The 16,041-nt window shown below is 42.1% G+C and overlaps 1 protein-coding gene across 1 annotated transcript in view; it reads left to right on the forward strand.

The window, feature by feature from the left end:
* The first annotated feature begins 586 nt into the window (after positions 1 to 586).
* Positions 587 to 16,041, forward strand: part of LOC114601374 (uncharacterized) — an 85,022-nt gene continuing 69,567 nt past the window's right edge. Inside the window, exons 1-4 of the mRNA XM_077932627.1 lie at positions 587 to 847; positions 978 to 1,041; positions 7,909 to 7,997; positions 12,587 to 12,708. Coding sequence (XP_077788753.1) covers positions 587 to 847; positions 978 to 1,041; positions 7,909 to 7,997; positions 12,587 to 12,708 — 536 coding nt within the window. The remainder of the gene's footprint in view (positions 848 to 977; positions 1,042 to 7,908; positions 7,998 to 12,586; positions 12,709 to 16,041) is intronic.

Genomic DNA, 16,041 nt, shown 5'->3' on the forward strand with positions numbered 1-16,041 from the left:
GTGCAGAAATACCACCCTGCATGCTGAAAATGAGGGAAGGAAGTGGAAGATGTGAGAGGAGTGACCATGGAAAAGGGAAGACAAACACAGCAGAGATAAAACCTTCCACCAAGCTCCGCCCACTGGAGTGGATGGCAAGTGGCAAGAACAGCAATGAAGATCCATGATGGGGGGGGGGGGAATGGAAACTATGGAAGCTAATCACATACACAGAAACATTGGATCTGAACAACCCTTTTTTGGGATAAAGCCCTCATGTGGAAACTTCCTATGACATGTCATTGTTTTTTGAGCAAACAAACCAGCCAAAGTGTTCCATTTTAAGGGAAGCACATGCTGCCCATTGCAAATTAAAACAATGCATTCACATCCATGTGTACACACACTTCATTCGCTTTAGCTGGACCACGCCGTGGCTCATCTTTCTCTGGTGGCCTCGCTTTTAATGCACCCCATTTGGTTTCAGTGAACAACGTTCTCATCTACTGGAGGGGTAGTAAAAAGCTTTAAACAGTTGCGCGGGTCTTTTAATGGTAAATTTGTTTTGACAGAGCTGTTTTGCAAGGGCCTGGGCCATCCCGAAGTGATGGTGGCTGACAGTGCTTTGCTGTTCTCGGAGCGAGGAAACATGTGGAAGGAATTGTTCTTTTACATTTCACAGCTTGTTATTTCCTCCGCAGGGCGACCTTTGACCTCTCCGAGAGATTCTGACACCCATAAGGGAAGTATTCCCACTGTTGAAAAGGAAGTGGGAAAGCAGTTTAATGGTGCAGAAGGTTGGGAACGGTGCGTGTCAAAAGAAACTCGGACGAAAAGAAAGGACCAGCTCTTGAAATGTTTCCAGCAGGTCAGAGCTTTTATCGCTCCGGATAATTTGCTAACACTTTGAAAATAGATTTGCTTTGCATATGTCTTTCGATTACGAAAACACACATCTCCACACCCCCAACGATACCGTCTGTCAATTATTTCACTAGGCAGGCGAAGCCACGGACAAGTTTAAATCAAATGTGAAGGATCAAACAGAGCCCTGCAGAAAAGGTACAGAAAGGCTGTGTGTGTGTGTGTGTCTAGGCTCAATGTGTTTGCAATTACAAGGTGTGTGTGGAGTGTACTGACAACATCAGATTAGAGGTGGTGTTTCTACGACATTTTTACACCCCTTTGCATTTTATTTGGCGGTTTATATTTGCAGATCATGATGTCTCCCGCTCACCCCTTTCTTTCCTCACACCAGTATTATTAGCAGCATCTCTTTGCTAACAGAGGTCTCCTTCCCCAAATGGCTTGCCTTATTCATGATCTTAAAATCATTTTGCAGCTCAGATGAACAGAATAAACTCTCATCTTCCAGCAGCCACGGGAAAATACTTTTTCAAACTGTTGTACTGTTTCTGTGTGTGTGGATCAGAACACAAATTTGCAGATTACGCCACCTAATCCATAAACTGATCCATGCCTTTAGGCTTGTCCTGTACTTATGAGGAGTGGTCCAAGGGCTTCCTTCTGCTAACCTTTTACAGCTGCTTAGAACAGCTAATACTTCCTCCGTGGCTTAAAAAAAATATGCTCCCAGGAAGTGACACTCCACATTATGATGTATGGTTACTTCCAGGGAGCATTTTTTAAAAAAGTTTCTTTTAATTGTGGGACCATGGTGGATTTACTAGCTATTCCAAGTAGCTGTAAAATGTAGAAAGAAAGAAAGAAAGAAAGAAAGAAAGAAAGAAAGAAAGAAAGAAAGAGGCACAACTCAGACCTCCATATAATTTTTTTGGGAAGCGAGTGAGTGAGGGAAATGAGGTGGATTTTTGAAGATCCGCCCCAAAAAACCATTCACCCACAAATGGAACAAGACAGAGCTGGTTTTATGCACATACAGTAGTACCTCGGGTTAAGTACTTAATTCGTTCCAGAGGTCTGTTCTTAACCTGAAACTGTTCTTAACCTGAAGCACCACTTTGGCTAATGGGGCCTCCCGCCACCGCCTCATGATTTCTGTTCTCATCCTGAAGCAAAGTTCTTAACCCGAGGTACTATTTCTGGGTTAGCTGAGTCTGTAACCTGAAGCATCTGTATCCCAAGGTACCACTGTACGTGAAATTAGCATGGGACTGAAATAGGTTGACAACTGATCCACTCCATACTCCACTGAGCCACCAGACATGGCTTGTGGGCTTCATTCAGGACGTTGGGTCACATTGCTGGTTCTGGGATGGATCTCATGTTCAAAGGGAGCTAAGAGGGGAGTGTGAAGCTTGTATCAGCTGGAAAGGCCCTAGGAGAGATGACATTTATGCTCCCTGGCTGACTTATGAAGCAATTGCTGTGGCAATGCAGCAGGCTTTTCCTTATTCCACTTCCCATTCTGTACAACTTCAAGGGGGCTATGGCTTCCAGCATGCAGCATGCTTCTCTGTGTCTGCTGTATATATAGGATGTAAACGTAATTACTTGATAAAACGCCAGAAGCTGCTCCTATCAATAATTCCTTATAGGCAGTGTTTCAAAGGGGTCAGTGACATTTGCTGAAATAAAGGAGTTTGCGTCCTCCATTTCCCCATGCCTAGATAGATTGTGCATGGGTAGGGTCTTGGGTCCGGGCAGATAATATCATTTTATTTATGTCGCAAAAGAAATTGGTGTCTTGTCATTTCAGTTGCTCTAGCCTGTTTTCTAGAAACTGTTCTCTAATAAGAGCCCGGTGTACACATCACATAACAAAATCCCCACCACAGGAAACAACAGCAGAAGCAGCAGCAACAACAATTATTGTTATTATTTTAAAATGTGTGTGTCACCTTGAGCTCCTAGGCGAATTGCAACATACAAAATAGGAAATACAATAAAAACAATCCATAAACAAAATTACATAAGAACATCAGTGGTTCGCCTGGTGCCTTCATTATATATCTTTAGGCGCCAGGCAACAAAGTTATTCAGCCAGGCCTTTGGCTGATGAACATTCTACAGCCTTTAAATGTGTCTGTGGGAAGGAGGGGGGTATTGTTTTGCTGTTTTGTTTTACTTATTTACTTGTTTTTATCCTGTATTTTATGCTGTGAACTGCCCTGAGATCTTATGATGAAGGACAGTATATAAATCTAATAAATCATAATAATTATACGTTTCCCCATCCAAATTACAACTCCAAGAAGCAACATTTAAAAACTGTCAGCAGGAGATAAATGTTAACTCCGAAGCCCTTAAAAAGTGTCACTGTTAAAACTAATGAAACTGCTAAAAAACCGAAAAAGACTAAGCTGGGATAGACTTTGCTTGATACCAAAAAACTGCCACAGAAGGCACCAGGTGAGCTTCCCTGGGGAGAGCATTATGTAGTCAGGGAGCCACCACCGAAAAGGTCCTTTTCCCTCATTGCCATCCTCCACTCTTCCAATGGAGGAGGCCTCCTAAGAAGGGCCTCTGTATATGATCTTGATATCTAAGTAGGCTTATATGGGAAGAGGCGTTCCTTCAGGTACTGGGGTCCTGAAGCTGTGTTAGGCTCTATAGGTTGATGTTAGCACCCTGAATTTGGCCTGGAAATGTACTGGCAGTCAGGGCATGCAAGGACAGGTGTGGTAGGTTGTGAATGCCTGGTCTTTGGTAGTAAATATGCAGCCAGATTCTTCAACTGCTGAACTTTCTGGACCACCTTCAAAGGCAACCTCACATATAAAACATTGCAGTAATCTAGACAGGAGGTTTCCAGAACATGGTTTACTGATGCTAGGATATCCCCATCAAGATAGGGATGTACCTGGGGCACCAGACTAAGGTGGCAAAGTGAATTCCATGCAACATAGGCCACTTTTGCCTCCAGGGACAATGGTGGATGTAGCTCCAAACGTGATCCTCCTGGGTGAGTGCAACCCTCTCTAGATCTGGACCAAGGAACCATCTCAAGCAGCATCTTCATCTTGTTTGGCTTTGGCCTCAGCTTGTTGGTGCTCAACCAGTCTATTTCTGTAGACAGGCACCTGCCTTAGAACATCCACCACTGTATCTGCTGAGGAAAAAAAGGGAGAAATAGAGTTGTGTGTCATCCACATATCGATGACAGCATGCTTCAAACTCCAGATGTCCCCACCCAGCAGGTTCTTGTGGATATTAAATAGGATGGAGAATAAGATTGTCCTCATGGAACCCCAAGGGACCAAACACAAATCCCCGGCACCATTTTCTGGAGCCAACTGTTCAGGTAAGAATGGAGCGACCATAAAGCAGTGCCCCAACTCGCTACTTGGATAGCTTTTCTAGAAGGATACCATGGGTCAATTGTATCAAAAGACAAAGATGTCCAGGAGAACCAATAAAGTGTCACTCCCTTGTCTCCCATCATACCTCAAGATGCAGTCCCTTAGCTGCATTCTGGAACGCATTCAGAGGACTGTACCATGCCCTTTTACCTGATAACCTGAAATCTGCTTTTAATCTTGTAAAATCAGTGGGTTTAAGAAAGAATGTAATGATTTTGGAGCTGACTTACTAAAATAATTACAGCAAAGTGGCAATGTTGGATTCCCCCCCCCCCCATTGTTTTTCTAAGAAAGCAGAAATATTTATGTTTGGGTATGGTTTATAATTGTCCCTAGACTTGTCAGTGGGATTTTCATTTTAATTACAATTTCTAGTGCAGCTGTTCTACTCCTTCCATCATCTCATAGTTGATAGGGCATCTAATTAGCACTTTATAGCATTTTGCGGTCAATTATAAAATGTTATAAAAAAGAGAGAATGCAGTTGAGCAGAGACGAAATGTGCAATTCTCGTTTTTGTTTTCATGGGGCTAATTTGCTGAGTAGTAGTGTGTATATGAGAGGGAATTTTTACATAGAATTTTATAAGCCACATTTCCTCTCTAGCAACTATGAAAAACTCCTATGATTAAAAAAAAAAGTAGTCTGGAGCCGTTAGATGTCTTTCTGATTGCTGGCCCTATTAAAATCTTCTTAAAGTAATAGATAGGTTTAATTCCTCAAGCCAAAGAAAAATTATAGCATCTTAAGTATTTTCCACATTTATTATACTGATGTGCCTGTAGAAAGAACAGAAAGAAAAATCCAAGAAAGAAGCAAAATCTCTTGTATTGCAAGTTTTAAATGTACCAAGCTAAGGTTTACTTAATTAGAACCTCCAGGCAATAAAGGAAGCCTTTTTTAAATTCTGTGAATCTTAATATGCTAAATAATGCAAAGCTTCAACTCTTCAAGCATGAGACACACATCTGGCCGCTTAACATTTAAATTACGTGGGGAGGGGGAGGGGAAGAGAAATCCCTTCCACTTCTGAGGTAATTTTCTTGAAGAAAAGAATGGGAAATGTATTACAAGAAAATTTAATTTCATTTCAGATTTTCATTGTGTTTAATTGCACAGCATTTTTTAAAGAGCATCTCTCTTTTTTATTTATGACACATTTTCTTTTCTCCTCCTGTAATTTTTTTATTGATCTTTAATTTAAGCAGCTCCTCACAGTTTATGGCTGCTGAAGAAGTACATTGTGTTTTACCAGGAAATCTATCTAGAGTTAAAAGTAATGAGCTCAGTGATACAGAAAATAAAGGGAAGAATACAAGCTCAAAAAACCCCTCCACCAACCAAAGCACAACCGCCCACAGGAAAATCATTCAGCAACAGTATATTCAATTTGTTTTCCTCTCCAACGTCTCACTCAGGCATACCAATCCTTTCTTTCCCTTTCCCCCCTTCATCTCCAGGCTCTCCGTATTTTGTGGAAACTCATATGCGAAATTTAGGTTTACCCAATGAATATGGATTAAACCCCCCCCCCATCATGCTGGTGCCAGGGGCGTGGGTGGCGCTGTGGGTAAAACCTCAGCGCCTAGGACTTGCCGATCGTATGGTCGGCGGTTCGAATCCCCGTGGCGGGGTGCGCTCCCGCTGCTCGGTCCCAGCGTCTGCCAACCTAGCAGTTCGAAAGCACCCCCGGGTGCAAGTAGATAAATAGGGACCGCTTACTAGCGGGAAGGTAAACGGCGTTTCCGTGTGCGGCTCTGGCTCGCCAGAGCAGCGATGTCACGCTGGCCACGTGACCCGGAAGTGTCTCCGGACAGCGCTGGCCCCCGGCCTCTTGAGTGAGATGGGCGCACAACCCTAGAGTCTGTCAAGACTGGCCCGTATGGGCAGGGGTACCTTTACCTTTACCTTTTATCATGCTGGTGCCACAAATACATTTTTAAAAAAACATGTATTTGTGGTTGGGAGAGTGATGGAGAAAACACACTGAAAAATTTGGGATGAACAAATGATTAACGGGAAGATGTACAACAAGCACTGCAAAACAAATCAGGATGAATTCAGGATCAATGCTGATTGTCATAAAACGTCCCTGCAAACAAATGAGAATGAATGTTCAGTAAAGACCATAGTCTAACCTTCACGTAAGCATTGTGCAAGCAAATCAGATTATTTATTTATTGCATTTGTACCCCACCTTTTCCTCAAAAGAGCTCAAGGTGGCATACATGGAGTGGCTGGGGCAACAAATATTATTTTTGTCCTCCTCAGTGAATCCCCACAGCTAGTCTGTGAGGTAGGTTTGACTGAGAGACAGTAACTGGCCAAAGGTCACCCAATGAGCTTAATGTCAAGTGGAGATTTGAACCCTGGTTTCCCAGGTCCTAGTCCAACCCTCTAACCAGTACACCACACTGGCTCAATAAATAGGTCATCTCTCTCTCTCTCTCTCTCCTGTTGCAGAAGCGCACAGCAATGGTTACTAACCATGGAAGCTATGGTCTACCTCACTGTCCGAGACATTATGCCATTGGCCTGATCCAGCAGATTATCTTAGGTTCTTAACTTCTCTAAGACCTAGCCTTTTAATTAATATTTTACAGACTGACCTAATTTTCTCTGAAGAAGGAAGGAAGTGTTATGGTGGCACAACAGCACAGGTGATGGAGAGGTTTCCCTCCTGTCAGTTGCTGCCAGCCACCACCACTGTAGTCCAGCAATGGTTGCTCAGCTTCTAAAACAGGAAAAACAAAGCAGGGGGAAGGAAACTCTCAAACAAAAAGGCCCCTTTCCGGGTTCTGACCTGTAGGTTTGCCTTTAAGAACTTGGGAGCCTCCTTTAGAAGTCCTTATTGAGGTAACCCGATGGTGAACAGTAATGGTGGGTGACTACTAGGCCTTTTCTGTTGTGTCGTCTCAGTTATGGAAAACTCTCCTCAAGGAAGCTCACCCACCCAAGACATTTCACTACTTAAGGCAAAGCAGTAACCGGCACCCCCGTTCCAAATCAAGGTGTTAGTACCCGTTACCCATCCAATAATTCTGTCACCTGTGGCAATAAATCAATAAATATGACACAGTGGAAATATGGCAATAATAGATTAAATGACTAACAATTGGCCATCCTTTCACAATACGTATAAGCTAAACAAGGTATAGCTTAGGGCCCCAGTCTCTTGGGGCCCCAAAAAATTTAAAGAAAAAAAGACTGGATATACATGAATAAAAAAAACATTTTAAGTTAGAGCTTAATAATTATTTCACTATTAATATACTTCTTCTTAATTGTATTTCACTATTAATATACTTCTTAATTGTATTTCAGTTCAACAATACATATTTAAAATACATATTTTGTTATGTGCAAATGGCTTTAGATACCTATTAAGTCCATGAATTACCATATAGCTTATATTCAACACAAAAAACAGTACAATTTGTTGCTGACAAAGGACAGCTGGACATATAAAGGGTCCAATTACCTTCAGTAGCTTAGGGCCTCATCAAATCCAGCCCTGCATCTGCCCTGTGTTCGCACAGGCTGAAGATATTAATCTTAAATTATTTAAAATTTGCTAATATGATTATGGAAACAAGTATATTTTCAGTCATTTGAACTACATATTTGTTGTGCTTTCCCTGCTTAGGAAATGAGCCATATCCAATCAACTCTGGTTCATCTGATAAGAATTGTGATCTGGTCCCAGTGAAGGAAGCTCATGGTATATATAGCAAGGTAAGGATCTATCTATCATCTATCTATCTCTATCATCTATCATCTATCTATCTATCTATCTATCTATCTATCTATCATCTATCTATCATCTATCTATCATCTATCTATCATCTATCTATCATCTATCTATCTATATCTATCTATCTATCATCTATCTATCTATCTATCTATCTATCTATCATCTATCTATCTATCTATCTATCTATCTATCTATCTATCTATCATCTATCTATCTATCTATCTATCATCTATCTATCTATCATCTATCTATCTATCTATCTATCTATCTATCTATCTATCTATCTATCTATCATCTATCTATCTATCTATCATCTATCTATCATCTATCTATCATCTATCTATCTATCTATCTATCTATCTATCTATCTATCTATCTATCATCTATCTATCTATCATCTATCTATCTATCTCTATCTATCATCTATCTATCTATCTATCTATCTCTATCTATCATCTATCTATCTATCTATCATCTATCTATCTATCTATCATCTATCTATCTATCTATCTATCTATCTATCTATCATCTATCTATCTATCTATCTATCTATCTATCTATCTATCTATCTATCATCTATCTAGCTATCTAATCTATCTATCATCTATCTATATCATCTATCTATCTATCTATCTATCTATCTATCTATCTATCATCTATATCTATCTATCTATCTATCTATCTATCTATCTATCTATCTATCTATCTATCTATCATCTATCTATCTATCATCTATCTATCTATCATCTATCTATCTATCTATCTATCTATCATCTATCTATCTATCTATCTATCTATCTATCTATCTATCATCTATCTATCTATCTATCATCTATCATCTATCATCTATCTAATCTACAATTGCCTTATAAATTGCAGTTAGTTCAAAAGGCATCCTTGACTTTCAGTGGGGGTTTTTTGTGTGCATCTGGAGGAAAACTGCTGACATTTTGTGAACTCAGCAATGCCAGTAAAACTTTTTTATGGCTCAGAACACACCTTTTCCCCACTCTGCCAAAGACTTTGGCTAAATAAATCTCTTAACAGCTCACCAATACCTGCCAATCTTTGAAGTGGTAATTAGCTGGTTATTTTCTTTGCTGAACTTTTATGGTTTATTGGGTATTCTCACTTCTGTTTCTACCTGCTCCCTTCAAAAGGGTGTTTGGATCTTAGAGTCCATCATACGATGATAGTGAATCTGAGCAATTCTCTTCTGGAAAAGGACCAACCCATCAAAAACCATTTTAAAATTCTTGTACTTTCTTTTTGCATTCCCCTCCCCCCAAAAATCTCTGAAATTTCATCACTAAACAAATAATTGTAGGCATGGTTTTCCTCCTCCTCCTCTTTGGCAATCACTTGTAGTCAAGTAAGATTGTCTTCCATAAACATGGTCTTAACAGCGAGTCTGTACATGACTGTGGAGGCCAATTCTGGATCCACACGTCCTTCCGCAGTGGGGACATAGGTTTCCGGGTGGGAGTTGACACAGTGAGGGTTTCCAAAATGTGCCTTCCTCTTAGCTCATTTCTCCTTTTCACCCTGAGTTCATGCTTCTTTCAAGTCTGTAGGCATAGTAAGGTAAAGGGATCCCTGACTATTAGATCCAGTCGTGGCCGACTTGGGGGTTGCGGCGCTCATCTCGCTTTATTGGCCGAAGGAGCCAGCGTACAGCTTCCGGGTCATGTGGCCAGCATGACTAAGCCGCTTCTGGCGAACCAGAGCAGCGCACGGAAACGCCGTTTACCTTCCCGCCGGAGTGGTACCTATTTACCTACTTGCACTTTGACGTGCTTTTGAACTGCTAGGTTGGCAGGAGCAGGGACCGAGCAACGGGAGCTCACCCTGTCGCAGGGATTTGAACTGCCAACCTTCTGATCAGCAAGTCCTAGGTTCTGTGGCATGTAGGCATGGTACCAAACACCTAATATTTAATATGCTACCAAATCAAACACAAGGTGCTAGGGATGACCTGTAATGTCCTATAAAGCTCGGGAAGTTAATATTTGAAGGCTATCTTCATAAGAACATAAGACTGTCCAACTGGATCAAGTCAACGGCCCATTTCGTCCAACATCTTGTTCTCACAATGGCCAACCAGATGCCTATGAGAAGCCTGCATGCAGAACCTGATAAGAACGCCCCCTTCTTCTCTATTAGGAAAGTTCCATCCAATACAAGTCTCAAACCAACCCATTGCTTGTACGAGCAATAAACCAATTATTTATGATAATGAAATATTATTTCATGAAGCGCAATAGTTCCAGAGCAATAATCGTAAGTGGATGTATACTACATTATTTTTCTTCTGTTAGCTGCTCCAGGAATATGATTGAAGGGTGGTATAAACTTGAAATGAATTAATAAGTTGGTCTAAGTTAACTTATTAAATTTGGATTGTTTATATTGGCATTTGTTAGGTACCTCCAGCATTTGGAGAGAAAGCTTCATAAATAAGTATGCACATAGCTAAGCAGTTAAGTGGTGTTTATTTCAATGGGGTTTAAGTGCACCTCATTTTCCCTCTGAGTCATGTCCACTGTACTTTTAAAACAAAACCCAGAAAACAAAAGCACCCTTGCTGGAGGAAAATGTAAGAAGTTACATTTGGAGAAGGAGAGATGTTCAGAGCCTTCTAAGGGACTTCCATGCCTCAGCCTAATTACTGCTATTTTTGTTCTTCTGATGTTTTGTTGGCCTAAAGAGCAATACAGTGACATCTTATTTGATGTTGTTCAGAGCATTGCACTGTGTGTAATTAAGTTATTAACGTATTGCTATTAAAGGGCACAAAGTGCTTATGCCCATGCGATCATTGTGAGAAAGTAAAAGCTTCCTGGAGCCACACCCTCGTGCCTTTGACATAAGATCTGGTTCTGAGTCATGTGCATGATCAAACACAACCCAGTGAAGTTCACGTATAATCTGTTTTAATGCCTTTTCGCTTTGCATCTTGAACGCTGTAATTCTGACTCATAAGCTTGCAGAGAGTGTGTCAACGCTTTGCACAGGCAACTAGTTTTGAAATCTCAGACTTCTTGTAGACCAGCATATGCAACACCATGCTGCATTCAGATGACTTTGCCAAAACCTCTGGTTGCCACAGGCTCACATGCTCCCTCGCATAGGCACCAACTCCCTGGGGCCCTGGGTGCCTGAGCACCCACAAAATTCCCCATGAAGGTTCCCCATGAAGGGGCCGGGCACCCACAAAATTTCAGTGCTAGGACCATGCACGCTGCGTGGCACCCACGACCCCAGGCACCCACGGTTGCGATACCAAGTTGCACTCCTGCTCCCTCTTCTCCTCCCCTCTTCCTCTGCCTACAAGGGAAGATACAGGATGAGGTACATCCACTTCTAACCAGAGGCAAACCATAGTTGGCTGTTGCATCTGAATGTAGTAATCTATGGCTCACCCAAACTGTCGGATTATAATGAGAATTTGTTGTTGTTGTTGTTGTTTAGTCGTGTCCGACTCTTCGTGACCCCATGGACCAGAGCACGCCAGGGGCAGTAGTAACTTGGAATACCTAAAACAGGAGTGAGGCTACAAAGCCAAGAGTACCTGATAGAGGGTCCCACTTTCCTGTTTACATACCGTCCAGCATTGGTAGCTTGCATGGGCGTAGCCAGGATTTGGGGGGGGGGGCAGGACTTTTTTCGGGGGGGGGGCGAACTGATGTGATTGGTCAGTTAAGTATTTCTATTGTTCTACTTGCTCTAAAGGGGGGCAGCTGCCCCCCTTTAGCTATGCCCATGGTAGGTTGCGGTGGTGGGGGGAGCAGAGGCCTTGGCTTACTCCAAATTGTGACAATGCTGTGCTGGCTAGGGCAGAGATGGGGTGAGTTGGGATGGGGGCAGCCCCACAGGTGCACCTGCAAGGGTGCTTCTGCCTAACCAAAGCTCATCTGGACTCACTTCTGCCTCACCCCATCCACATGGCAGCAAATGCAGCACCGCTGTTGCTGAGAGAACATGACTGCCTCCACTCCCTGCTGCTAAATGAGCCACTACTGTTGTCTAGAACCAATCCCCAAACATTGCTGGACTACAGCTCCAAGCAACCCTGAGCATTGCCCATGCTGGCTGGGGGATGATGGGCTTGCAGTTCAAGAATATTAAGACATTATTAACCAACTCCAGGATTGCACTGTGGCCTAGACCAATGCCTAATTGTCTCAGCAATTATGTTATATGCCAATTTTTTTGTAGAGAAAAATGAAGTTTCATCACTGTGCAAAGCCACCTTGTATCCTATCTGCTCTAAAGATATATTGCCCTGGCTGAACATTTAGGGTTTTATTCCCCATTTCTTAAGCCAATCCTTGTACCAAGTGACAAATTGGGTGCACTTACAAAGACAAAGATGAAAGTGTGTGTCAATGCTAACTAAATTCCTTTGCTATTTGTGTGTTAAAACCGTGGTGCTGCACTGCAGAGTTTGCTAGACTATTTCAAATATATAAAGTAGTTCCCAAACAAGGCCGTTCAAACAGGAGTTGTAAAATCTCTAGTGCATTGTTTTGGCCACTTAATCTCCCTTATTTATGACTGTTATTTTTAGACGAACCAGGATGATCCGAGCAATGTGTGTGGCCAAGGAAGTCCTGGGATCGGACTAGATGAACCAGCTTTCCGTGTAACATCTTATCTGGAGGAGTTAGAGAAACACAGATTCTCCGTATGGTGAGCAAACTGATTTTTCAGTTTGTTTTTGGTTTACTCCTGTAGAACTATGCAAAACATGTTGTCCCCCCCCCCCCTCTTTAGGTCAGGATGGGGCGGGGGCAATAGAAGCAAAACTATCTAAGGAAACATGACAGTTGAAATAAGTGGTGATTTAGTACTGGGGCTGTTCATTATTTCTGGAATCAGAAAATACATTTCATTTCTTCTGTTGCTGGAAGTGATGCCGTTTGAATCAGCCATAAAAATGAGTTCCTGGCCATTTGTGGTTATTAAAGACCCCTGGGCATTTCTTTTTAAAAGAGTAGCTGCACAAGTAGCTGCTCTAACCACAAGATTCTTGCCAAATCCTTATTTTATATTCTGCCAGCCTTAGTGTTTTGCCTGGAGTTTTCAGTTAGACAAAACATGCTGCCTCCCCCCCCCCCCTCACTCGCCCTCTTTCCTCCTGGCTTCAGAGTGCCTGCTCCACCTTATGAGAAGCATCTTACAAGAACTCCTAGTCTCTTCAAAGCTAACAATTTGTGCAGAAACATTTCCTAGACACTTTTTTTTTTAAGAGAGAGAGTGAAAGAGAGGAAAGGACCACTATGAGTAGGTGATGACATGCGTAATAATGCCTGCGTAATAAGGCATGCATATCTACTTCCTCAACCCAAACCCATGTTGCAAATTTCAAAACAGAAGTGACTGAAGTGGCAAAATGCTGCCAGCCCCTTTTTCTGCCTGATTTATTAGACGTGAGGTACATGCTCGCCTTGGCAGTTATGATTTCAAACAATCCCCACTGGCCCCATGTGGAGCACTTAAGAGCACAATTAAGGCTATTGCTTTTGGAATCTGATTATGAAATGATGAGCGGGCAGGAGGAAGTTTAATAAGGAAGTAGGAGTGGGCGAATCTGTCAATTCCTGTTTTTCGTTTTGTTCCAATCTTAAATTCAGATCTCCACATTTCTACATCATTATTTGTGATTTTTATCATAAAAAGATCATTGTGAAAATTCTACAGTATTTTAGTGCAAATTTCTCTTGATATACATAATTTCCCTAATATTTATTTGTGCAAATCCGTTTTCCCTGATAGAATGCATTTTTGTAGACATGACTTGCCTGGAAAACTGCATTGCAAAATTCACTGTGAATGTCAAAGGATGGCTTTGTTTCAGTTTGCGCATTGAAAGTGCTAATTATGTACATTCACCTTTAAATTCGAATTGAATCAAATTTCTGTTCCATCCCTTATAAGAAAGGATTGATCTTTGCAAATAATATTTGTTTGATAATCGAATATTATCATTTCTTATTTATGTGATTCACCCTGCCCTGCCCAGCTCCACCCCTCTCTTACTTGCTCTACCCTATATCCCACTGCTTGTCTATTGACTACTGGCCCATCTTAGATTCACCAGCTGCCAGGAAGGTTGCTATCAAATCAAAAAATGGGAACTCTATTCAGTGGCCCACCCATACCCTGCTCCATCTGAGTGGCTTGTTGAGTTGTCACTCAAAGCTGTTGTTTGCAGAGCAGGAAGTTGCCAGTTCTAGCCCTAGTGGAAAAGCAGGTAGCAGTGGCTTTGTGGGGAGGGAATGATAGCTTAGTGACAGAGCAGTGCGCGTGTCACATGTGGAAAGACCCAGGTTTGGTCCCTGGCATCTCCAGTTACCAAAAGTTTGAGCAGCATGTGATAGCCAAATAATTCTCTGTCAAAGACCTTGGGGAGCTATTGCCAGCCAGAGTAGACAATGATGGGCTATATCAGGGTTCCTCAAACTTGGCTTTCCAGCTTTTTTTGGACTACAACTCCCATCATCCCTAGCTAGCAGGACCAGTGACCAAGAATGATGGGAACTGTAGTGCAATAACATCTCTGCACCCTAGAGGCAGAGGCTTAGCAAATCGGTGTGTTGCTGCGCAAAAATTCTACACAATGCTGGGTAGTATTGAGATCAACAAAGGGTAGGCTCTAAGCTGTCTATTATTTATCTTCTTCATTTCTCTGTTCCCGCACTGTCTCCCCAACTTGTCTCTGAAGGGCTGCTCCCTTTCTCTGATCCCAGACCTTCCTCTACTAGTTCTTTAACAATATATTATGTTAGATGATTAGAGACAAAAATAAAAAATAATGGGGCTCTAGGTCTAGGAGCTTTTTAGGTTTCCATAAACATCAGAGTTTTAGATACTCTGAGATGCAATCTGAGCAATTTCCTTGATCTTTTACTGGAGCTGGTAAATCATTTATTGGGGTAGCCTTTTTACAAAATCCTGCTTTTAAAAAAAACCCCATAAAGTCTATTTATCATAAAATGCTGTACTACCAGCCATCTTCAAAGTGATACATGTACTGCATTAATTATCAGCTAACAATGGCCTTGAAAATGGTTTGGGCTTTTTCAGTATCCTGGCGCCCCATTATCTTTGCCTTGTAAAAAAATAAAATTGAAAATAACATAAAACTGGAATACAGGAGCCAAGAAGTGTGTATTTTAAGACAGGATTTTCCTGAAACCTTTTTTTTTTAAAAGTGATTGCAAAAACTACTACTCTTATCACTGCCAATATTTGTCTCCATAATGCTATAATTCATAGCATACTTCAATAATATGTGAAGCCCTAAGTGGACAAGCCTTGAAATCTTTATAAAATGAGTCTGCAAACCCCCAAAGACATATAGGGTCCAATCCATTGCTCACTTACTTCAGGGGCACATTGAGCTGGATCTGAAGATGGGCTCAGTGGATTTCAGGGCCGGCACAACCATGAGGTAGGTGAAGCAACCACCTTGGGTGGCAGGAACCACAGGGGCAGCAGATTCCGCTGTAGATATTTACTCCCTCCTTGTTCCTGGTGTCATTCTTCATACTCCTTTTTGTCCATAACAATGAGGAGGGGCACCATTTTGTGATTTGCCTCAGGTACCAAAATGTCTTGGGCTGCCCCGGTGGAGTTCCACTTGCAGTGAAGAAGGTCCCTCTGCAGCCCCCTGAAAAAGTGCACCAGATGACTGAGGAACTTTCCAGAACAGTGCAGGAGGTGGCTGTGGACAGTGGCGGAGGAAGGGGGTGTGGGGGATGCGATCCGCCCCGGGTGTCATCACTGAGGGGGGTGACAAAATGACAAATATATGAGTTAAAAAATAGTAATAATTGGACTCACGAAACTTTTTAGTTCAGTCAACAAACATAACGAAACGCGGCTGGCATTGGGCACCACACCACGGGGGCTGGCACTTACCACAGGGCCTGCATTGTGCCTGAGCCACACGTCTCTCCTGGGAGTGACGTGGTGGCTTGGGCGCCTGCAGGTTCTGTGCTCCCTGAAATGGCAGTGTGG

Source organism: Podarcis muralis, chromosome 8, assembly GCF_964188315.1.
Source record: "Podarcis muralis chromosome 8, rPodMur119.hap1.1, whole genome shotgun sequence".
Lineage (NCBI taxonomy): Eukaryota > Metazoa > Chordata > Lepidosauria > Squamata > Lacertidae > Podarcis > Podarcis muralis.